The sequence below is a fragment of the Schistocerca serialis genome, chromosome 2 (assembly GCF_023864345.2).
Source record: "Schistocerca serialis cubense isolate TAMUIC-IGC-003099 chromosome 2, iqSchSeri2.2, whole genome shotgun sequence".
Classification (NCBI taxonomy): domain Eukaryota; kingdom Metazoa; phylum Arthropoda; class Insecta; order Orthoptera; family Acrididae; genus Schistocerca; species Schistocerca serialis.
Window position 1 is genome coordinate 953,645,164 of NC_064639.1, and position 24,581 is coordinate 953,669,744.

At 43.8% G+C, this 24,581-nt stretch overlaps 1 protein-coding gene across 3 annotated transcripts in view; it reads left to right on the plus strand.

The window, feature by feature from the left end:
- LOC126458331 (uncharacterized) overlaps positions 1-24,581 on the plus strand; it is a 499,515-nt gene that overhangs the window by 455,861 nt on the left and 19,073 nt on the right. For all 3 annotated transcript variants that reach the window (XR_007585615.1, XR_007585616.1, XM_050095291.1), the window contains one exon: positions 16,345-16,456. Coding sequence is in view for 1 of the 3 variants with exons in the window: in XM_050095291.1 (XP_049951248.1) it covers positions 16,345-16,456 (112 nt within the window). In the remaining 2 variants the exon portion in view is untranslated. The remainder of the gene's footprint in view (positions 1-16,344; positions 16,457-24,581) is intronic.

Consider the following 24,581-nt stretch of genomic DNA (forward strand, 5'->3'; position numbering starts at 1 on the left):
CGTCTCCTTTATAGACCAGCTATCTCCCCCAAAATTCTCTCAATAAAACGAAGTTGAGCTTTCTTGCACATCCCATTTCATATTGTCTTGCAAAGGTGTCCGTGATTTTGTTTTCTGTCATACCATTAAACTCGTAATTAAGTATGATGCAATTACCTCCTTAGAGAATATTTTGTTAAATGTAGGTGTTTTGATCTGCTATTCGTACGCTTCCACTGAAGAGATGCTTAAATAAGTGTGTAACCGTTTTGTTTACTTAAACTTCCTTCTTAATTCATGTCAGTTTTGTTTTTTCATTCTTATTTTGTATGAATGAGTATAAGGCTATAATTATTTAGGTTTTAAGAATATTTGCAAAATAAAGCTACCAAATTGGCAAACTTGATGACAAACGTTTTTATGCCTATGGGTAAAGCAAAACTCATAAAACTGGGCAAATTTGTAACAAACTTAGAACTGCTTGTCGTGAAGAGGTCATCTCAGCTTTGTGAAAGATTAATTTAACGCTACTTAAGCTTTTCTTAGATTTCATGTCATAATATTGTCCTGAGCCTGGGGGGCGGGGAGGTTACTTTTAAAAACTTTATTTGCTACCAAAAATTAAAGGATAAAGGTTACAATATTCCTTAGCTACATGTGGAAATTTAAATGCGTAATACATATTTTTGTTAGGTTATGTTGAGAGGACGGGGAATATGCTGAAATATCTGAAAGAATCTTGTGTGGAATATGGGATGGAAATAAACGCAGCAAAAACAAAGAGTATGGTCATCAGTACAAGACGCAGACTGTCCAATATTAAAATAGGACAATCTACCATTAGCAAAGTAAGTGCTTTTAAATATGTTGGAAGCACAATAACTGAATACTTGATATGTCACCAGGAGGTGAAAATTCGAATTGCCATAGCGAAGAAGGCATTCAACAGAAAGAGGAGACTCTTATGTGGCAAATTAGATAGAGGACTAAGGAAAAGGCTTGGCAAATGTTTTGTCTGGAGTGTGGCATTGTATGGGGCAGAAACATGGACGCTGAGACGAGAGGATGAAAAAAGGTTAGAAGCATTTGAGATGTGGATGTGGAGGAGAATGGAGAGAATTAGCTGGATGGAAAGTAATGAAAGAGTATTGGAAAGGGTTGGTGAGAGAAGATATCTGCAGAAGGTTGTAAGAGAAAGGAAAAAGAACTGGTTGGGACATTCACTGAGAAGGGAGTGCTTGCTAGTAGATGCTTTGGAAGGATTGGTTTGTGGGAGAAGACTGAGGGGAAGAATGAGATACAAGATAATAGACGACATAAAGGGAAGAGGATGGCAGTAGACCGGACAGCCTGGAGAACTACCATGTGAAAACCTGCCTTTAGGCAGAACACTGATGACTGCTAAAAGTGTCACAAAGTGTTTACAGTAGTAATTGACTTTAAATTTCTGTTTATCCATCTGTTTTCCTTTTATGATGGTTGTTCCACACCTATGAACCCCCCGAAGTCTACGTGTATTTGTTGCTTATATTCCAGTCTTCGTTTTCCTCTTCAGTGTTTGCCTTCTATGGCTCTCCCTAGTATCATGCATGTTATTCGCTGATGCCTTAATACACGTCCTACCGTCCCTGCTTCTAGGCAGTATCTTCCATACAATCCTTTCCAATTATCTGGAGAATCTCCTCATTTATCACCCTGTAACTCCACTTAATGTTCATCATTCTACCGTAACATCACAAATCAAACACTTCGATTCTCTCCTTTTCCAATATTCATTTTCACTTCCATGCTATGCTGTGCTCCAGATTTCCTTCGTTTGATACTAGCGGGTTTATTTTATGGACGAATGCGGTGTTTTCTTCTGATAGTTTGTTTCTAATAGACGGAGGCGATAGGCGTTATAAATGGTTCAAATGGCTCTGAGCACTATGGGACTTAACTTCCGAGGTCATCAGTCCCCTAGAACTTAGAACTACTTAAACCTAACTAACCTAAGGACGTCACACACATACATGGCCGAGGCAGGATTCGAACCTGCGACCGTAGCGGTCGATCGGTTCCAGCCTGTAGCGCCTAGAAGCGCTCGGCCACTCCGGCCGGCTAGACGTTATAGGATAGCGATATGCACATATACAGATGGCGGTAGTGTCCTATGCACAATATATAAAAGGGCAGCGCACTGGCGAAGCAGTTATTCATGTGAAAAGGTTTCCGACGTGATTATGGCCGCACAACGAGCGTTAACAGACTTTGCACGCGGAGTGGTCACGCGGTTCCACACTGTAGCGCCGGCCGAAGTGGCCGTGCGGTTAAAGGCGCTGTAGTCTGGAACCGCAAGACCGCTACGGTCGCAGGTTCGAATCCTGCCTCGGGCATGGATGTTTGTGATGTCCTTAGGTTACTTAGGTTTAACTAGTTCTAAGTTCTAGGGGACTAATGACCTTAGCAGTTGAGTCCCATAGTGCTCAGAGCCATTTGAACCACACTGTAGCGGTTCCACACTGTAGCACCAGGTTGAGATTCATTGGGAGAGTCCTTAGAAAATGTAGTCCACCAACAAAGGAGATGGCTAACAAAACACTCGTTCGACCTATACTTGAGTATTGCTCATCAGTGTGGGATCCGTAGCGGATCGGGTTGACAGAGGAGATACAGAAGATCCAAAGAAGAGCGACGCTTTTCGTCACAGGGTTATTTGGTAAGCATGATAGCGTTACGGAGATGTTTAGTAAACTCAAGAGGCAGACTATGCAAAAGAGGCGCTCTGCATCGCGGTGTAGCTTGCTGTCCAGGTTTCCAGAGGATGCGTTTCTGGATGAGGTATCTAATATATTGCTTCCCCCTGCTTATACCTCCCGAGGAGATCACGAATGTAAAATTAGAGAGATTCGAGCGCGCACGGAGGCTTTCCGGCAGTCGTTCTTCCCGCGAACCATTAGCGACTGGAACAGGAAAGGGAGGTAATGACAGTGGCACGTAAAGTGCCCTCCGCCACACACCGTTGGGTGGCTTGCGGAGTATAAATGTAGATGTAGATGTAGTGGTAGTTGGAGCTAGACGCATTTTGGAAATCGTTAGGAAATTCAGTATTCCGAGATCCATATAGAATTGTCAGTGCTAATAGAAAAGCAACACTGCGTGAAATAACCACAAAAATCAATCTGGACGTACAGCAAATGTATCCATTATGGCAGTTCAGCAAAATTTGCCATTAATGGGCTATGGCAGCAGACGACCGACGCGAGAGGTGAGAGCCTTTTCTAACAGCACGACATCGCCTGCCGTGCCTCTCCTGGGCTCGAGACCATACCGATTGGAGCCTAGGCAACTGGGTCAGACGAGCCCAGATTTCAGCTGGTAAGAGCTGACGGTAGGGTTCGAGTGTGGCGCAGATCTACGGAGCTGTGGACCCAAAATGTCAACAAGGCACTGTGCAGGCCGCTGGTTTCTCCATAATGGTGTGGGCTATGTTTCTATGGCCTGGACTGGGCTCTCTTGTCCAACTGAATCAATCATTAACTGAAAATGTCATGTTCAGATACATGGAGACCATTTTCAGCCATTGATAGACTTCGTGTTCCCAAACCACGATGCAATTTTAATGGGCGACAATGCGCCATGTCAGCGCTCCACAATTGTTCGCGACTGGTTTGAAGAACATCTGGACAATTCGAGCGAATGATTTGACCACCCATCGAACATTTATGGGAGTGAGCGAAGGTCGGTTGGTGCACAAAATCCTGCACAGGCAAAAGCTTCGCCATTATGGGTGCCTGTAGAGGCCGCATGCCTCAATATTTCTTCAGAGTACTTCCAACGACTTGTTGAACTCATATAATGTCGAGTTGTTGCACTACAATATATATAAATGACTTAGTAGATAGTGTCAGAAGTTCCATGCGGCTTTTCGCGGATGACGTTGTAGTATACAGAGAAGTTGCAGCATTAGAAAATTGTAGCGAAATGCAGGAAGATCTGCAGCGGATAGGCACTTGGTGCAGGGAGTGGCAACTGACCCTTAACATAGACAAATGTAATGTATTGCGAATACATAGAAAGAAGGATCCTTTATTGTATGATTATATGATAGCGGAACAAACACTGGTAGCAGTTACGTCTGTAAAATATCTGGGAGTATGCGTGCGGAATGATTTGAAGTGAAATGATCATATAAAATTAATTGTTGGTAAGGCGGGTACCAGGTTGAGATTCATTGGGAGAGTGCTTAGAAAATGTAGTCCATCAACAAAGGAGGTGGCTTACAAAACACTCGTTCGACCTATACTTGAGTATTGCTCATCAGTGTGGGATCCGTACCAGGTCGGGTTGACGGAAGAGATAGAGAAGATCCAAAGAAGAGCGACGCGTTTCGTTACCGGGTTATTTGGTAACCGTGATAGCGTTACGGAGATGTTTAATAAACTCAAGTGGCAGACTCTGCAAGAGAGGCGCTCTGCATCGCGGTGTAACTTGCTCGCCAGGTTTCGAGAGGGTGCGTTTCTGGATGAGGTATCGAATATATTGCTTCCCCCTACTTATACCTCCCGAGGAGATGACGAATGTAAAATTAGAGAGATTAGAGCGCGCACGGAGGCTTTCAGACAGTCGTTCTTCCCGCGAACCATCTATCAATGTAGATGTAGATGTAGATGTAGAAGGAGGTCAGACGCGATATGAGGAGGTGTCCCACGCCTTTTGTCATGTCACTGTTTTCTCCGTCTCTCTCATGCTTTATTTTACTTCCAACAGGAGTACATACACTTGGCCTATTACGTGGTTAACAGCTCTCATATTACGCTTGTCGCAAATGATACGAATAGAGCCAACAAACAATTGAGGATATTACATGTTAGTGTTACTCTGAGATTAAGAAGTTGACCCTGAAGACGAAGTAATGGTGAGCCGCACCAAACCAGTCAGAAAACGGGATGAAAAACCTACTTCCCATCTAGGCATTGTCCTCTGACGATATCCTTTTGTGAAGTGTACCTGATCATTTGACAGTAAGCGGTGGCTTTCGCTGTTATACTGTATGATGTACCGTTGCGCAACAGTGAAGTGTTCAAAGCGAAAAAAAAAGAACACTTGAAGACTACAAACACCAAAATAGCAAGTAACAAATTAGTCATGTATGAAAAAAAAGTTACACGAATCTCACAGAACAGTAATATAGAAAAATAACGCTTTGCACACAGGCAGCGTTGTGCGAAATGCAATGAGCAACGGCAACCTTGGCGCTGCATAACGTCATTTGACTTTTTTTATAAGTAACTTGTAATTTGTATGTACATAACGCCTAAAGATGAGTGTCGGCAAGAAAAGCGTCGGTACGTAATAAAATAAAACATAACGTTAACATTCACTCAGGCTAGTAGCACGAACGCACAACCAAATAAGAAAAGAACTGTGTGCAGAGTCCTTGAATTTTAGATGCAATCGCTTTGCTACCACATGTTATCCTTGTCGATGAAACGTTTCTTATCCTCTGCCGCAGACTAAACATCAATCAAATAATAGAAATGTGCTCGGTTAGCAGCCAAAGCGAAAACTTTCATCAACAGAGACCTGGAAAGTTCAAGGCAAACGTCTTCTTACATAGGAAAGGGCTACTGCTTATAGATTTTCTGTCATTTTGCCAGTAACACTGATGTATATTGCGAAACTGAAGAAACAGAGGTGGACGGTTAAAAATCGGGCGAAGACCTCATTAACCTTCACGCGTCGTGCTCCTCCGTCAAAGTATATACCTTGTGGCTGCATATTTTACTGTTTGAATAATGACCGCAGAGTAACTGTGGTTTTTTCTTTTTTTATCATCTTTATTTGCAATACATTATAATTATACAGTGTAACCCACCAACCCACCACCTTAATGATTAGTGGGTCCTAAGTGATACAGTGTTGTTATTTGCAGCTAATTACAGTTAACTTATAAACTACAGACAGTATAGACAGTACAGGTTAATGGGCGGACTTACGATTTATGTTAAGCTGTACACACTGCTACCTACTTATAAGTAATCCTAACTGCCTGCAGCGTTACAGGTGTGTCAGTGTGGATATAAATCTACCGCAATGCCTTGCTCATCAAGCTAATCCCGATGAGCGTGCCCCTGACACTAGGCAGGTCAAAATTACTGGTCGCTGCAGGTTCCTGTTTTGGTATCTACTTCTAAATCCTACTAACTACTAACTAATCTACGTCAAGTCCGGTGCTGTCATTATCGTGAAGTTAATGTACCCCGGTCCCCCTAGCCCTGCGCTTGGCGGTTTCCAATTTAGGAGTCGACCTGTCCATGCACAGGCGGTACAGGATTAGGGTACTAGGACACGTTCAGTAGTTTGTTTTTAATCACGAATGTCCCTCAGGTATGCTGTCAGAACTTTACGTGATACCTCGTTAGCCAGATTATTCAAGGTTTCGAAAGTCTCTTCGTGTCTCAGCAAGTCGTATGTATCGTTGTTTGGTAGTTGTTGACGTAATGTAACTGCTACATCATCGAAAAGGGGGCACTCGTAAAACACATGGTCGGGAGTAACCTCCTATGCGCCACAGTCACACTCAGGCGCAGCCCTCTTCCCAAACCAGCATAGATATGTCGGATAGGGCCCATGACCCGTGAGAAAATGAATTAAACCCCGGGTTGGCTCGAAATACCTCATGCCTAACGTTTCTTTTACATTTGGTAAGAGTCTGAAGGTTCTTCTGCCAGATTCATCCATTTCCCATAATTCCTGCCATAGATCTTCTCCCCTTTCCTTTGTCTCACCCTTGTCCCTAGCCCGAACTCCCAGAATATTTTCTATTTTCATATTATTCCCTTTCTTAGACCAGTACCATGCTGCTTACTCTCTAATTTTGATGCCCAAAGGACAGAGTTCCATTATCACTAATAGGGCACCCCCTGGAGATGCCCTATAAGCCCCCACAGATCTTAATAGCATGTTCCTCTGTACTCTTCTCACTGTCATGGCGGGCACCTCCCTTGTGAGTCTGTGTGCCCAGACTCCCGAGCCGTAACCCACTATTGAGGTTAGTATACTGTTATGGTACAATTTTATCAGGTGGGGGGGAAGGTGAAATCTTTTGTGTCCTATGGAGATGAGGGTATTGAGTACTTGAGTAACTGTGTCAAAGAGTCAGCTGCATGAGGCACCTTCCCTTCGCGAAGTATGGTAACTGCATCTTAAGTGTATCTGTTGAGTTTGGGTGTGACTGTAATGGATGTACACTGAGGTGACAAAAGTCATGGAATAGCGATACGCACACATACAAATAGCGGAGCATCGCGTACGCAAGGTATAAAAAGGCACTGTGTTGGCGGAGCTGTAGTTTGTACGCAGGTGATTCATGTGAAAAAACTTGCGACGTGGCTATGGCCGCACGACGGGAACGCGGAATGATAGTTGGAGCTAGACGTATTGGACGTTCCACTTAGGAAATCGTCAGGGAATTCAGTGTTACGAGATCCGAAGTGTCGAGAGTACGCCGAGGAGACCAGATTTCTGGCGTCACCTCTCACCACGGGCTTCACTTAACGACCGAGAGCAGCAACTGCGTGAAATAACCACAGAACTCAATAAGAGACGTACCACGAACATATCCGTTAGGATAGTGCGGCGATATCAGGCAGTAATGGGCCTTGGCTGCAGATGACCGCCGCCAGTGCCTTTGTTAAAAGCACGCCATCGCCTGCAACGCCTCTCCTGGGCTCTTGAGCATATCGGTTGGACCCGAGACGCCTGGAAAACTGTGGCCTAGTCGGATGAGTCCGATTTCGGGTGGTAAGAGCTGATGGGGTTCCAGTGTGGCGCAGACCAAAGAAGCCATGGACACAGGCTATCAATAGCCACTGTGCAAGCTGGTGGTGGCTCCATAATGGTCTGGGTCCTCTGGTCCAACTCAACTGATCATTGATAACGGTATTGTTCGGCTACAGATATTCATAGACTTCATGTTCCCAAACAACTAAGGACTTTTTATGGACAAGAGCGCGCCATGACTCCAGGCCACATTTGTTCACGATTGGTTTGAAGAACATTCTGAACACTTCGAGTTTGGCCACCCAGATCGCCTCACATGAATCTCATCGAACATGTATAAGACATAATCGAGAGGTGTGTTCGTGCACAAAATCCTGCACCGGCAACACTTTCGCAATTATGGACGGCTATAGAGGCAGTATGGCTCAGTATGTCTTCAGGGGACTCCCAACGTCTTGTTGAGTCCATGCCGCATCGAGCTGCTGCGTTACACCATGCAGAAGGAGGCCCGACACGTTACTGGGAGGTATCGCACGACTTTTGGCACTTCAGTGTATGCAGAGTCTGATGTCGTACTTGCGTTGTATGACAATGAGATAATGAGAAGGCGGAATCCATTGCCGACACATTACCTGACAAAAAAAATGAAGCGCCCAGGAGACATGGTCGGACGTCAGTGCGACGACGTACACGGACACAATATCGGCGAGCACGTAGGTAATTAGAGTTGAAATTCTCTGTGACTGGTAGGATGGCCACCAGTGTTGCTTGCTTGTGTTTAGTGTTATTACCAGGGCCGGTGGGTTACGTAAGAGGCGCGAGCAGCGTGGGATGCTGAGTGAACACTGTGAATTTACGGGAACTTGTGTGAGCAGATGTGTGTCAACTCCCTACCAAAGCCTCACCGCTTCCATGCCACGACGCGTCGTCGATTTTATCCGTACCAAAGGTGGACATACCGGCTATTAGGTTGGTGGTCGTAATGTTTTGGCTGATCAGTGTATTCTCTGAATTAAAAAGATGAAATGACATTTTCGTTGCCACTCCCTTAAATCCTTAAATGAGCTCACGTGAGTAATGGACGTCCCCTTTGGTGCGAGGTTATCCGTAGCGTTGTTGTATGTATCTCCGATTCTCGGCGTGTTCATGGAGATACATCGCTTCACCACCTCGGCAGGTGTGGTTATCTCGCTGTTCCCGAGCAGTGTTTCTCTTAAGTGAGTGCGGGTGTACCCACGGTGGAGTACTCTGCTACACGAAGCAGACGAGCGTCTGGCGCCCGTGTCATCTCCCAGAGAGGTCGTTACTGGGTCACGGTCAGCTGGCTTAGATGCTGGAAAGGCGTCAGGCATGGGGTTGGGGGGGGGGGGGGGGGGAGGGGGGCGCGCTGAGCGCAGCTCGCCTCTTACGTCACGTGCTCCATCAGCCCAGCCACTACCGGTGCCCTCGTTCCACCGGCAGACCGAAGCGCGTGGGCGTCTGCTATGGCCTTAACCTCGGCGACGCGCTAAGCGGAAACCGGCTTCTCCAAAAGGGTTCGTCACAGTCGTGATTTATCGCTCCGGACCCACAAAAAAGATTTCTCCCGCCTTCTCACCTCACAGGATGCATGACGTCATTTCCGAGGAAGGGGACGAGAATTTCGGCGCGCTCTTGACGCCCTTTGTGCCGGTCTGTAATGACGAGGTTACGAGCCGCCTTTTCGTTCGCGGCGTTCAGGCTGTGGAAGCGACTGCTTGCCGCTGCAAAGAGAAGAACAGAGGAAGTTCGCTAGAGAGACAGTCTTCCCGGAACGGTGCGCTGGCGGAGTCCTGGCAACGTACCTCGCACGTCAGGAAGGGAAGGTGAGAGTTTAACGTACCGACAGCGCCGAGGTCGCGGGCGACGCATATTGCCTGCTCGGTAGTGAGTCGATCTTGGGAAAGGGAACTGATCGTCGATTTTTCTGCAGCCAGCACATGAAGTGGCTTGAGACGAGCCATGGAAAACTGACAGCACGCCCTCCATGTTTGTCGCCCATTCAGCACATCAGCTCATGGGATGCCAAGAGAGACTGGCTGGGCTCGCAACCACTTCGATTGATGAACTTTGGCATAGAGATGAAGCGACGTGGAATGACGTGTCCGCATACAGGCTCTTAAAGAAATATACCGTAGTTTTAGAGGTAGTAGTATGAACCAAAATAAGACAAAAATGTCCAGTAATTATGGGGTCTAAAAGATATACTGTAAGAGCTATGACCACTTGTTCATCTTCGCTGCCGTGGAACACACCTCTTCTACAGCAAGTCCTTTGGTAATACGAAAGAACTACCGAATGCAGTAAACAAATGAAAACAAATTCCTCTGTTACTGTCCATGGAAAAAGCAGGCAATAAATGACCAGGGTAGAGACTAGGATTTGTGAGGAGTCGAGCGAACTGTTGGTATACTGAAAACAAAAAGAAATTTTAACACTTTATTGATACGCGATAGCCCAACACACAAACACTTTAGCTGCATGAGTGGCCAGTAACGCAGAATTGTTTAAAATTTTGTTATGTGCTTGAGTATCCGCATTTAAGTATTCGTCCTCTGTAATTTACAACACTAGGACTCGCACGAAACGATATGCACTGTGAGTACAACACAAGGCGATTTCAAAGTGGTCGCGCATGACGAAAGGTCGTAATGTTTCTGCCCCATGAGACGCTGTTTTAGTAGAACTATGTAACTGCTTTTTGCAAAACTTATTGGTGGCCGGTGTGGCCGAGCGGTTCTAGGCGCTTCAGTTTGGAACCGCGTGACCGCTTCGGTCGCAGGTTCGAATCCTGCCTCGGGCATGGATGTGTGTGATTTCCATAGGTTAGTTAGGTTTAAGTAGTTCTAAGTTCTAGGGGACTGATGACCTCAGATGTTAAGTCCCATAGTTCTCAGAGCCATTTGAACCATTTGAACAAAACTCATTGGCTAAACAAACAGTATGTTTTGGCCTTTAAATTTTTTGTGCGTAAACTATTTATGTATCTAGTTCTTAGGAAGACAATCATCTGTGGTATAACGCAAAATTTGTAAGGTAGCAACAAATGTGATTTGTGTCTACTTACTTTTATTGTACTTTATATTAATCGTGACTGCAATACCCTTTATTTTAATTCGGTGCGGCCACATTGGCCGTGGATGCGCCCTGAACATGAAACGCTTGTCTTATGTTCAAATATGTAACATATACGCACAAAGTTAGTTTATTTTTATTTTTAATACTTACATTTGCTATTATCGTTTACTATTTTGATGTCAAGATTAATGAAGATAGACGCATCCACATTCGATATGCGGCGCTTCCATAGGCTGCGGACCGAGCGAGGTGGCGCAGTGGTTAGACACTGGACTCGCATTCGGGAGGACGACGGTTCAATCCCGCGTCCGGCCATCCTGATTTAGGTTTTCCGTGATTTCCCTAAATCACTCCAGGCCAATGCCGGGATGGTTCCTCTGAAAGGGCACGGCCGACATCCTTCCCCATCCTTCCCTAATCCGATGAGACCGATGACCACGCTGTCTGGTCTCCTTCCCCAAACAACCAACCAACCAACCATAGGCTGCGGGCGTGCGCTTGTGCAGGAAGTGGGACACTAGCGCCATCGAACGTTCCCTGGTGCGGTTAGCTGTGTTGACCTCCAGTTTGATTTTGACTTGCTATGAGGCACCTGTGAATTCTGACAGTCATTCTGCGAATTTTATAAAGCATTTATTGTCGTTTTGATGTTTCTTATTAAGATCAGGCGCATTCAGTGCACCTATGTTTCAATTCAAATAATTATTTCCTTCTACATTTGAACTGTTTATTGTAAAATTAACCACTTGGTTGGAAACTAGTCGCCATACATATGTACTACAACTGCTGACAGATTCGTTAATAAACGCTTCAAGAAAATAAACGGAACAGTCATACCGTGCTCTACCAAGGTATTTGATAATCATACTTCAAAGTAGTATTTCATAAAGACACTTTCAAAAAGCTTCTAAAATGGCGCTCTGCAAACTTAACTTCTTTGAGCACCAAATGTTTAATTAAGCTCAAGATCATTTAACAGTTCTTCACAGCTACAAATATGAAGTGCTCGTCTTTCAGCGTAGAGGCACTAAAATTTATTCATTTCTTCCAAGCTTCTGAAATACAAAAAATTCGATCTTTTAAAATTATACAAAATTTTTAAACTTACAGATCATAATTTGAGGAAAATTAGTCAAGTAAGATCTGTTTCATTGAAAACAAACACTAGTTTTCTTGACAGTTCTTCCATAGTGAACCAGCTTACAATTTCATACGTAGAACCTTCCATTCTTCTTTTGTACTTCCCATAAGTTTTATTATATTCTGCCTGGGACGAACAAATAATTACTTGGAGTTACCCATCCCTTTGTCCGGTCAGTTCCCAGAATTACTCATGCCATCTCTATCTACGCTCAGTTTCAACAAGGCTTGTCTAGCAATACAGCGCAAGATGAAAACCAGCTTGCTGTACCGCAAAGTGTCATCAAATTGAAGGTGTGAAAATGAGAGCACTAGTTCCTTCAAAAACCTCTTCCAAAAGTCCTTAGGTCAACGACATTCTCAGTGTCTCGTCACACGTCTGACAGAAACAAGGTCCTAGAAAAGTTTTACTGAGCTTTTCAACATGACCACTTCTTCTGGCGAAACTTAAACCCGGAACCCCTTGCTGGAATGGTCATAGTTCCAAGGTCGACACATCGTATATCTCTCCAATGTATTCGATAACCACTCCCCACCTTCCTCACCCACGAAGGCGACCCTCGATCCGTGTGCCTTCCTTGAGACCCCAAGGATCAAATGGTTCAAATGGCTCTGAGCACTATGGGACTTAACATCTGAGATCATCAGTCACCTAGACTTAGAACTACTTAAACCTAACTAACCTAAGGACATCACACACATCAATGCCCGAGGCAGGATTCGAACCTGCGACAGTAGCAGCAGCGCGGTTCTGGACTGAAGCGCCTAGAACCGCTCGGTCACAGCGGGCGGCTCCCCAAGGATCCGCTGTAGGCACCCACACAGAGTCCAAACACCGTCTCGTCTCGTCCACCTTGCCTGGAGATCCACTCCACACTCCTCCGTCGTAACTGACCAGAGGTCACTCCCCTACAAATTTCACTGACCACTCCCCTCGCCACATTGAATGTCTTTGGGAGAATGTCGTTGGAGATGCCTCAGGTATGAAAAAAAAAGTAATCGACTACATAACGTTATCCAGTAAATATTTGTTGCTGTTGTTACTGTAAACCATAGTCACAGTTCTGGGTACGTGCAGTACACACATTACTTCTAGCGGAAGCAGTTTGTGTTCCGATAATTTTGTGAACCTCTTTTATGTTGTAGTTTTATTTTGACACTTGCAATCGTAATGGAAGCCTATTGCTCACACGGGAAATGTCAGTCGTAATCGTCCGTTATGAAATGGCAAATGGAAGCAACCGCCATGCCCGTTTCCTGTATGGTGACAAATATCCAGAACATAGGGTATCATCTGCACAAATATTCAGCCGCTTTTCCCAGCGATTAGCAGACTACGGGGCCGTAGCTCCAACAACGGCTGGAGATTTGGTTCGAAACCTATGAGCAAGTGCGACTCATATACACTGAAATCACGGCGAAGAGACTACACAACGGACTCGATGTCACTGCAAAAAAATCTTGTCTCCTTTCTTGAAAAAAACGTTCAGACAAAAGCTTCAGGACAGTCACGATTTTACAGCGACGCTAAAAGTTCAGCCTGTCGGTTCGACAAATTTAAGTAGCGAACAAAATGCCTGAGAAACGCTTGAGAGGATAAGTGTGGTCCATTTCATTTAGAGTGGGCTTGAAATTTTTGGCTGGTATGCATATGGCCTTAACTAGACAAAAATACCATTCTGTTGTGTCGTCCATTGGTTTCCTCGTAATCATGATAACAGCAAAGAACATGTCATGTGACCCATTTATCCAGCGTGTCAAGAGTGTAGTACATGACAAGCGACGTAAGTTGGGATGGAGTCTGAGCTTGGTCGCCAACTTTATATTCGAAAGAAAAATTGATAGCCCTTCTTGAAAAGAAAATTAGGTTTGATTTTTGATATTTAAGAGGTATTTTCCTCAGATATAACAAAATGGATTTGCGCTATGTATCCAGGTACGGGACATGTCTGCATGACGAAGAACGAAGTTGCAGACCATGTTGTAGGCTCTGGTTCTCGAAGCGATGGCGGGAAAAGTGAAAATCAGTCATGGATCAGTATTCAATATCTTGCGTAACATTTTGGCAAAGATAGCAGCCCTGTCGTTACCGAGACAGCTCACTTCCATAAAATAAAGACAGAGCCGGAACAGCAGCGGATATATTCAAGCTCGGTCAGTCCAATCCAGTTGATCTCTTTAGACACTTAATTGTCCTGGACGAGTGCTGGTTCTATCATTATGACCCCCAGATGAGAAAAAAAGCGGTGGAAGCGTATGAATTCTCCACCACCAAAAAAGGTAAAAATCCGAGAATCACCAGGGAGCAGAGTGTTTCGCGGGCATGTCATAGTGTGATACTAATAGATTTTGTCCGTGAGGGGCAAGCCGTCACAGGGGCATGTTACTGACATTTCCTGACGAGGTTGCGGGAGGTTATCAAGATGAAACGCCGCTGTAAACTGCCCAAAAGGGTGCTTTTGCTCTACTACAATGCTCTAGCTCGGTCTCCACAGGACACAGTCACAAACTTTTGCCTCACCGTTCACATTCTCCTGACCCACTGACTTCTTCGTCTTTCCTCAGATGAAACAATTGCTAAAATCACTGCGAGGCCACTCATGAGGTGAGACGATCCGTTAGCTGGTGCCTTCTATAACCAGGGCCTGTGCCAAGCATCCATCGTTGGGAAGAATGAACGCACTGGACGGTGAACATGTAGAGGATACCATCGGCGAATCTGGTGGTCAAGAGCTTGATTTTTTTTCTCGCCGATAATTACGCCTTTATGACCACCCTGCGTATTGTGTGTCAGGTTCATATGCCGTCAGTGTTTGCAACAAAATGTACAAAGTATTTTAAGCGTGAATTGAGAAGATTTTATGGACAAAGGTGGGTCAAATGAAAACCTTAAATTTGTAATAATAAATCGAAATTTCGCGCCGTTATCCTGTAAGTTGGTAAGCGTGCTACAAACAGCGTGCAGAATGGACTGTAGGTGGCAGCATAGTGCAGGTGCACACATACCGTCGCAGTATCAATATAAAGATGGCCGCCCCACGTGCGACTTGCACCAGGAAAGAACAGCGTTCTGTTATTCCGTGCCGGCCGGAGTGGCCGAGCCGTTCTAGGCGCTACAGTGTGGAACCGTGCGACTGCTACGGTCGCAAGTTCGAATCCTGCCTCGGGCATGGATATGTGTGATGTCCTTAGGTTAGTTAGGTTTAAGTAGTTCTAAGTCTAGGGGACTGATGACCAAAGCATTAAGTCCCATAGTGCTCAGAGCCATTTGAACCATTTGTTATTCCGTTTTTGTGTAGTGAAGGTGTGAAACCTATTGAAATTCTTCGACGAATGAAGGTTCAGGACGGTAATGCATGTTTGTAACAGCAGCAAGTCTACGAATGGAGTAGGACGTTCGCAAATGATGCGACTTCAGTGGAAGATGTTCCTCGTCCAGGTCAGACACAACGAGTTGTGGCTCCACAGAACATTGCAGCATGTTTACAGATTAGACATGGCTCAGCACACCACACTGTGTATGATGTGCTCCACTTTCACAAAGTGTCTGCAAGATGGGTGCCACGGCAGCTGACTCCTTAAATGAGAGAACCACGTGTTGATGCGTGTGAAGAACTTCTTCGGCGCTTTGAACGAGAAGGTGATGGCTTCCTTGCAAGAATCGTTACTGGGGACGAAACCTGGGAACACTTCCACCAACCGCAAACGAAGAGAGCGAGCAAGGAATCGCGCCATTCCTCATCACCAAAACCAAAGAAGTTTCAAACAGAACCATCAGCAGGGAAGATATTGCTGACTCTCTTTAGAGAGGAAAAAGTCGTCATTTTGGAGCATTACATGCCTAGAGGGACCACTGTCACCAGTACATCATATACAGATGTCCTAAAAAATAATCTGCGGCCTGTAATCAAATCAAAGCGACGTGGATTGCTGTCAGCAGGTGTCCTTTTGCAACATGACAATGCAATGCGCCACACTGCCCGTACGACAGTTGCAACAATCACAGACCTGAATTTTGAGTGTCTTCCTCATCCACCATACTCACCAGACCTTGCCCCAAGTGATTTACATATGTTTGGACCACTCAAAGACGCAATGGGAGGATAGCCTTTCTGATGAAGAGGTACGCCACGTGGTGCATGAGTGGTTGCGCGGACTACCAAAAGAATTTTTTTCTAAAGGAATTTATGCACTTCGTAAGCGCTGGAGGACTTGCATTGAGCGTGGGGTACATTATGTTGAAAAGTGATACAGTTTTGTACCACTTCAGCACAATAAATAATATTTAAAAAAATATATAATGTTTTCGTTTGACTCACCCTCGTAGTATATCCTCAGAAGCTGACGCAGACTTTTCTTTTCCAGGTTCAGGCACCGTGGCCATGCGCCTCACAGGGGATTCGCTGCTAGCAGAATAAAAGGACCCCTCCAACGCATGCTGACCAACTTCGATGTAGCATCGTGCGTCAGAGATCAGGTAAACTCCTAACCATCCCAGTGTCGTTTATCTCTCAAAATTTAGATACAGGTGCCGCGGCTAAGGAAGAGGAGGAGATTAGTGTTTAACGTCCCGTCGACAACGAGGTCATTAGAGTCGGAGCACAAGCTCGAACTTGGAAAGGACGAAGAAGAAAATCGGCCGTGCCCTTTCAGAGGAACCATCGCGGAACACTTAAATCAGGATGGCCGGACGCGGGTTTGAAACTTCGTTCTTCCAAATGCGCGACCATTGTGCTAACCACTGCGCCACCTCGATCGGTTCTGCGCTTAAGTCTTGTGTTATCTTGTGAGAAGTGGTTATTTCACGTACACGAGGGGTTTGCCACTAATTCTATCGCATTGCAATAGGAGTGGTTTCTTCATTCATCAGCTATCTATTTCCTGAGTAGGCTGTTCTTTTGTATTCTCCTTTTTCTTCCTCTTCTACATGAAATAGGCATTGAGCCTGTTCCACTGGCACAAATTTGCTTTCTCTCTCTTCTTAGGTCTTACAACATCTCTTCTCCCTGCCGGTTTATAAGTTCAGATTAATTTAGGGAGTCGTTTAGTGCTCATTCTTTGCACCAGTTTGGACCAGGTGTAGCGGTATTTCGTTATCCTTTAATGCAGTTGGCTCTATTTTTATTCTTGTCATGCTGTTTTTCTTTATGTGATCACTTCTTGAGCAGGCATTTGTTCTTCTTAGAAGCCGCGTGGGATTAGCCGAGCGGTCTAAGGCAGTGCAGTCATGGACTGTGCGGCTGATCCCGCCGGAGGTTCGAGTCCTCCCTCTCGCATGGGTGTATGGTTTGTCCTTAGGATAATTTAGGTTAAGTAGTGTGTAAGCTTAGGGACTGATGACCTTAGCACTTAAGTCCTATAAGATTTCACACACATTTCAACGTTTTTTTGACCTTCTTAGGAATTTCATAACTGCCCTTTGTATTTAACCGTAGGTTCCTTTTGTAGGTACCCAGCGTTCGCTCACGTGAAGAAATGTGGGAAGAGCCATAGTTTTATAAAATTTTACTCTCGTTTCTTGTCTGATTTTTAAGTACCGGTAGATTACGAATGGCGCCACATGTATTTCTCAATCGAGCCAATTTACTTCTAGATCTTATTATTCTCTGGGAAAAAAATGACATTCCAGATAAGTGGACGATGACACTTGCTCTAACATCACACAATCCACAATGATTTTGAACAAGACCAGATCTTTGTCCCAGAAATTAGACCAGAACTTTGCCCCAGAAAGCCATCACTTTAGTTTTGGTTTTGGAAATCTCTACGTCGTATTGTTTACAAATGTCATTCAGGTGGTTCAGTGCACCTTGTAAGGCATGTTCTTTTTCTTGCAACATTAAGATATCATCTGCATAAAGTAAAATATTTCGCATGGTTGTCTTTGGTATTTTAATACCTTTTTGTATGTGTTTGCTCCAGTTTACGATAATGGTATTAATGTGACTATTATAAACAGTGTGTGCTACTAAACACTCTTGGCATACTCCTTTGTTTATTAAAATGTCTTCTGTTCTTGTTTCCCCTCTATCCACTATAATTTTTTATTCTTTGCGTAGCTTTCTCATGGCCTTTCCTAGTTTGATGGCTCTCGCTGGCTTTCCATTATAATCCAAATTTTGTTTCTGTTCACATTATCAAATGTTGTAACGAAGTCTATAAATGCTATGTGTGTTTAGAGATAATGTTCTCATCTTTTCTCTGTTACTTGTTGCAGAGTAAATACCTCGTCTGTGGCTGATCTTCCTATTCTAAATTCCGAATGTTCTTCGCTAATCACAATTTCAAAAATTGTTTCAAGTCTGCTATTTATTCTTCTTGCATATTAGTTTTATTTATTTATTTATTTATTTATTTATTTATTTATTTATTGTTCCGTGGGACCACATTTAGGAGAAGTCTCCATGGTCATGGAACGAGTCAATACATGAAATTATAACACGATTGTAGAAACACATAAAATGAAACAAGTCGTTAGTTTAAATAAAGAAAATCAAGAATGAACACTGGAATTTGCTTAATTTTTTTTATCTCTTCCAGGAGCTCCTCGACAGAATAGAAGGAGTGAGCCATGAGGAAACTCTTCAGTTTAGACTTAAAAGTGTTTGGGCTACTGCTAAGATTTTTGAGTTCTTGTGGTAGCTTATTGAAAATGGATGCAGCAGAATACTGCACTCCTTTCTGCACAAGAGTCAAGGAAGTGCATTCCACATGCAGATTTGATTTCTGCCTAGTATTAGCTGAGTGAAAGCTGCTTTTTCTCTCGCTCAATTCTCGATTGGAACAGGACGAAAAATCGGTAATATAATTGGGAATTAGCCTGCACGTAAATCTCGAAGAATAACCAGCAAGTACCCCAGCAGTGAGAGAGCAGCGCTGCTGCATGCTCGTGACAGTACGGGTCAAGGCGGTGCTGTCGCTACTGTAGTACTGGTTTTTCTCTGTGTTTTACTGGCAGTATTAATACATGCCTTGTAGTGAGTTGAGAAAACATATACCTTTATTTCACTGTTTAACAATTATCTAATTTCTCTCTATTCTTTACTTATAATAGAAATTGTTGTGCATACTGCATGTTAAGATCCATACAATAGTTTTCTTTAAGGTTTTTCTTTCGCAACAGTAATTTTTAGACTTTTTTGAGGAGATTTTGCACGAGCAATAACATTCCTTTGCAAAGTTTTGGCTTTTATTTCATTTGTACGATAATGTATGCTATGGTTTAATTTTAAAATTGTGCGATGTTGGCCGCCAATGTCAGCCTTCGACATGTCACCAGTAGATCTGTGGCACAAGGCCAAATAAAATGTCGTGCATGACAGTAAACGTTGAGCGGCTGCACTCCAGGAACATGATCGACTATTCAGTCCGCCCGTGAGATTTCTTGGTTCTCGATGTTTGATTATCTCCTCTGGTCTTCTTAGTGTACACTCTGCTATCTGACCCAGGTTACTAAACGATGGCGACCGACCACTTCTGCTTCGTCCCTTACCTAAACTTGAAAGCATGGAAATACCCCGACCGAACTCTAGTACTACGTGGTGATTTTAACTTGCGCAAGATCGACTGGGAAAACTACGCTAGCGTTATCGGCGGTAACAACAAACAGTCTTGCGGAGCAATACTGAACACCTTATCAGCAAAGTGCTTCGAACAACTAGTCTGAGTGCCCATGTGCCTTAAGATATGTTTTAGAACTCCTTCCTGGAAACAGATCCGGTTTTCTCGATAGTGTCACCAATGAGTGATCAGCGACCAAGATGCTTTTACGGGGACGATAGTACATCAAGAGATACCAAGACATAATAAGGCATGTAGATAGTCATTTTTCTCTCGCTCAATTCTCGATTGGAACAGGACGAAAAATCGGTAATATAATTGGGAATTAGCCTGCACGTAAATCTCGAAGAATAACCAGCAAGTACCCCAGCAGTGAGAGAGCAGCGCTGCTGCATGCTCGTGACAGTACGGGTCAAGGCGGTGCTGTCGCTACTGTAGTACTGGTTTTTCTCTGTGTTTTACTGGCAGTATTAATACATATCTATAAGATATGCCTGTGGAACAGGCACGTAAAATTCTGTTTTAAAACTCATTTCGTTCATAACGGGAAACAAACGTAAGCTTTCCGTCTTCACTGGGCATCGCGTGAAAGACCTGGTATTTGTGTATGCCGACTCCAGCTACACAAACTAAGGGTGAAAGTACCGCCGAAACACCAGGGGAAATGCGTCTGATGAGTCTCAAGGAGGGACATCCGGTATGTACAGGGTGATGGCGTAATGATGTTAGAAACTCTCAAGGGCAGTGTATCGGTCTGAGGTAATGGAGCCCGGTCTGGAAACGACCAAATCGGAAGCTACTGCAAGCTCTTTGTTTTCCATAGTTTAGCAGGATACAGCGTGGATCAAAACAAGAAGAAAATGCCTACTAAACGTGGGCTCTGAACTGTATACCTTAACCGCTATGGTCGCAGGTTCGAATCCTGCCTCGGGCATGGATGTGTATGATGTCCTTAGGTTAGTTAGGTTTAAGTAGTTCTAAGTTCTAGGAGACTGATGACCTCAGATGTTAAGTCCCATAGCGTTCAGAGCCATTTGAGCCATTTGGAAGGTGTGCACTTTAGAGCCCGTGTTTACTGGACCTTTTTTTTCTTTCTTTAGACCATACCATATTCTGCCAAAGTAAGGAAAGCAAAGAGCTTCCAGTGGAAGAGGTCCTCGGTCGTATCACGATTTTCGCTTATAACTTTCGACTGGGTCGCTTCCGAACAAGAGTTTCTCACCTAAAATTGATACATTTACCATTCTCCATCATCCCTTAAAGTCTCTTACATGACCCCGGAATCACCATGTGCAAGTATATTAGACGTGTAGATTTCCCTCTGGGAAAGGAAACAGTAATTATAGATACTGTTGAATGGAATGAACAGTGTAATGAACACAAAACATGAACAGAGAGTAAAGTGAAAAAAGACGAAAGTTAGAAAACCAGCAGAATAAGATCCGCGAAAAACTGAATATAAAAATTATTGCGAACCATGCCATACACTTTAGAGATCATAAAAAGCAGAGTAGCTCGGGCAAAAGAGGGCACCGATCGCTAAAAGAAGTACTCAACGTAATTTAATTTCTGAGAGTGAGAATGTACACCTGGGCTACAGTGTTTTGCGGAAGTGAGTCATGGGCAGTGAGACAATCGAAAGTTTGAAATGTGATACTGAGAAATAAGTGGACTGATAAGGTGAGAAAGGAGGTGATTCTTCAAAGAAAGGATCAGGAAATGAATAACTGGAAAATATTAACTAGTGCAAGGAATATAATGACAGGACATGTCTTAATAAATTAAGGAATAACGTCCACTGTAGTTGAGGGACCAGTAGAGGATGAAAGATATAAGACAGAGATATGAATACGTGCTTCAAATAATTGAAGGCTTTGGCTTCAGCTACTACACTGAGATAAAGAGGTTAGCGCAAGGGAAAAGTGGCCTGGCACAGGAGGGGGTGGGGGGAGTGGACTTCAGAGCACAGTTCATCAGCCAACCTAATGCAGGTTTCCCCACACGAAGGGGAATGTTTGCTATGTCCGAAATCACATTCCCTCCGGTGTTTGTCGCACCTATGCCACGTCTCTGATGATCTTATGACCGATAGGATACTTCGCGCCGGTCTTCCTCCGGTATGAACAGGCTTCCTCGAAGGGAATGAGAGCAAGAGAAGAGATGTCCTCAGAGACATGCTCAATTGCGATAGAGGCGTTTTCTGTGTCCTCTTGGCGCGGTAAGGCCCCCGTCCCAATTACCGGCTGCGGGTCGTTATAACGGAACTTGTCTTCCTCCTCTCTGTCTCCATGCTGTCTCCTGACTCGGCAGTCTGCATCAAAAAAGGAACACAAAGAAGCTGTGAAACCAGTTGAAATTTGCGGCAAGCATTGCGTGCCACGTCTTGAGCTTGCGTGGAAGGTGTACTCGCCTCTCGGTGACGTTGCATTATGCACTGTGCTTTGTCGAGCCGTCAGCTTTTTTATGCTCGAACAATAATTTAGTCTGCCTTAATATTCACAGCAAGATTTCATGGAAGCAATGATTGTGAAATTTAGAATTAATTTACTGTACCGATCTCTTCTGATCTCTCTACGTTCAAGAGCAAAACTTTTCACATTAAACTACACGATAAGGCACCTTCATTTTTTTGGGGATGTTTTGGAACGCAGTCTTCAGGAGACTGGGCCGGCCATAGATATTTAGGCTCTATTGGGCCATTGCGTTCTTCTTACATCGAACTTCATTCTAGCTATGAATTACAACTTCTTTGGTTTTACCACAATGATTTACAAGGTTCACTTTTATCTAATTTCTCAGTGTGCTAGCGTTTAGGTGTTGAGTAGGTTTTTTCAGTTGATTTGTTAGCTTATATTTATTTAGCCGTTTTTGGTTAGCCTGTTTAGCTTGTTTGATACATTTTCTTACTACAAGTGTTTGCTCCAATGTTTTCGTTCCTACAACTGTTTTACAGATTTATGTCCTTGCATCTATTTGGATTTGTTTTGATGTCAACAACGTATTATATTCTTGTGTTCTGGACTATTACTCGTCAGGAATCAACGTCAGAAGTTGTGGAGGGGTTGGGGTTATGTTTACCGTTGTTAGTATTTTCTGTTTTTCTTCGTATTTGTGTGTTAGGTTTGCAAATACTGTTGCCGTGTTTCGTCCGGTGTTTCTTGGTGGTTGTATGTGCCTGAATTTGGGTTTTGCGCTGTGTTAGGGTAGTGTTGTTAGGATTTGTCTCAAGTACGGTCTGTGTGTTAATGCTACGGTCGCAGGTTCGAATCCTGCCTCGGGCATGGATGTGTGTGATGTCCTTAGGTTAGTTAGGTTAAGTAGTTCTAAGTGCTAGGGGACTGATGACCTCAGACCCACAGTGCTCAGAGCCATTTGAACCATTTTGTTTAACACTCGCCGAAAAATCTCGTAGGAACTCTAAGTTTACATAGAGAAAGAAAAGGTCATAAGCTAGATGTATTGGAGGACTTTGAAATTTTTAAATATTTATCTAACAGATATGTTTTTACGTTGAATCAAAAGCTCCAACTTAGAAATAAGAATTTCCTCGACGCCTTGAAGTACTCGCTCACGGCCGCTTAACGGCTGTTTAGTCGCGTGGGATTAGCCGAGCGGTCTAGGCGCTGCAGTCATGGACTGTGCGGCTGGTCCCGGCGGAGGTTCGAGTCCTCCCTCGGGCATGGGTGTGTGTGTTTGTCCTTAGGATAATTTAGGTTAAGTAGTGTGTAAGCTTAGGGACTGATGACCTTAGCAGTTAAGTCCCAGTTGACATATCGCAAGAAAGAAATCGAGTATTCGCAACCATTTTCATCGTTAGAGCTTTAATTAGAACCTGAAATTTATTGGCTACTACACTTCATGTACAGTTTATGGTGCTACAGAAGAAACATTATCCATTGTGCATGTAATTGTTTTAAGGACATTATGTTCATATAGAATTTTTATTTTATAACGAGCTTTAAGGCAAGGTTTTTAAATAATTTTATAGTAAAATATTTTATGTACTTGATTGTATTGTTAAAGATAGGTTTACAGTGTTCAGTTATCACACACTGTTTCTATTTATCATTTATTAAAAGCTGTTCAGCATGATTATTCACGCCTAATCACGCGCAATTTTTATTTGTCAATGATTTTATACAAGCCATTCACTATTCTTATTTGCGCATTTCTTACGCGCGCACAAGTCGTGAGTGCCCTCTATGTGTCAAATAACCTTGAATTACGAGCCTAGTAAGTTAGTTACTTGACAGTTTTTATCCGTGAAGTTCACACTGACGTTATTTAATTGCCATGACGTTATTTTATTGTATTCGAGGTGAATATTTACTTCACAAGAGCCAAACGTCTTTATTCTAACGTACCTGTTTAATACAGGATGTAACAAGTACGTGAGCACTCTTGGCTTACAGTATTATCTGCGCTTGCTGTATATGTTTCACGTGAACCTTTTGTAACCAGATCTCCTTCTGAAGAATCTAATTTTGTAATTATCGAAACTTAGGTCAAAAATTATCATAAACCGATGCTGCGCAACTTGTTGGCTGATTTTTTTTTTTTTTTTTTTTTTATCCTTTCCAAGACCATCGCTTTACAGTTGTTGTTTACAGCCGTGATGTAGTCTTTGTCTCCCGCTCAGTATGTGATTGGAGCAAGATAGAAAATTAGAATTATTAGTGTGCATTGCACTACTGAGTGGCTTTCGGTGCCCGTACACTGATGAACCGAAACATTATGACCACCTGCATCGTCTACATATTAACTGAAGAGCTAAAAAACTGGTACACCCGCCTAATATCGTGTAGGGTCCCCGCGAGCAAGCACACGTACCGCAGCACGACGTGGCATGGACTCGACTAATGTCGGAATAGTGCTGGAGGCAACTGACACCATGAATCCTGCAGGCCTGTCCATAAATCCATAAGAGTATGAGGGGGTGAAGATCTCTCCTGAAGAGCACGTTGCGAGGCATCCAAGGTATGCTCAATAATGTTCATGCCTGGGGAGTTTGGTGGCTAGCGGAAGTGTTTAAACTCAGAAGA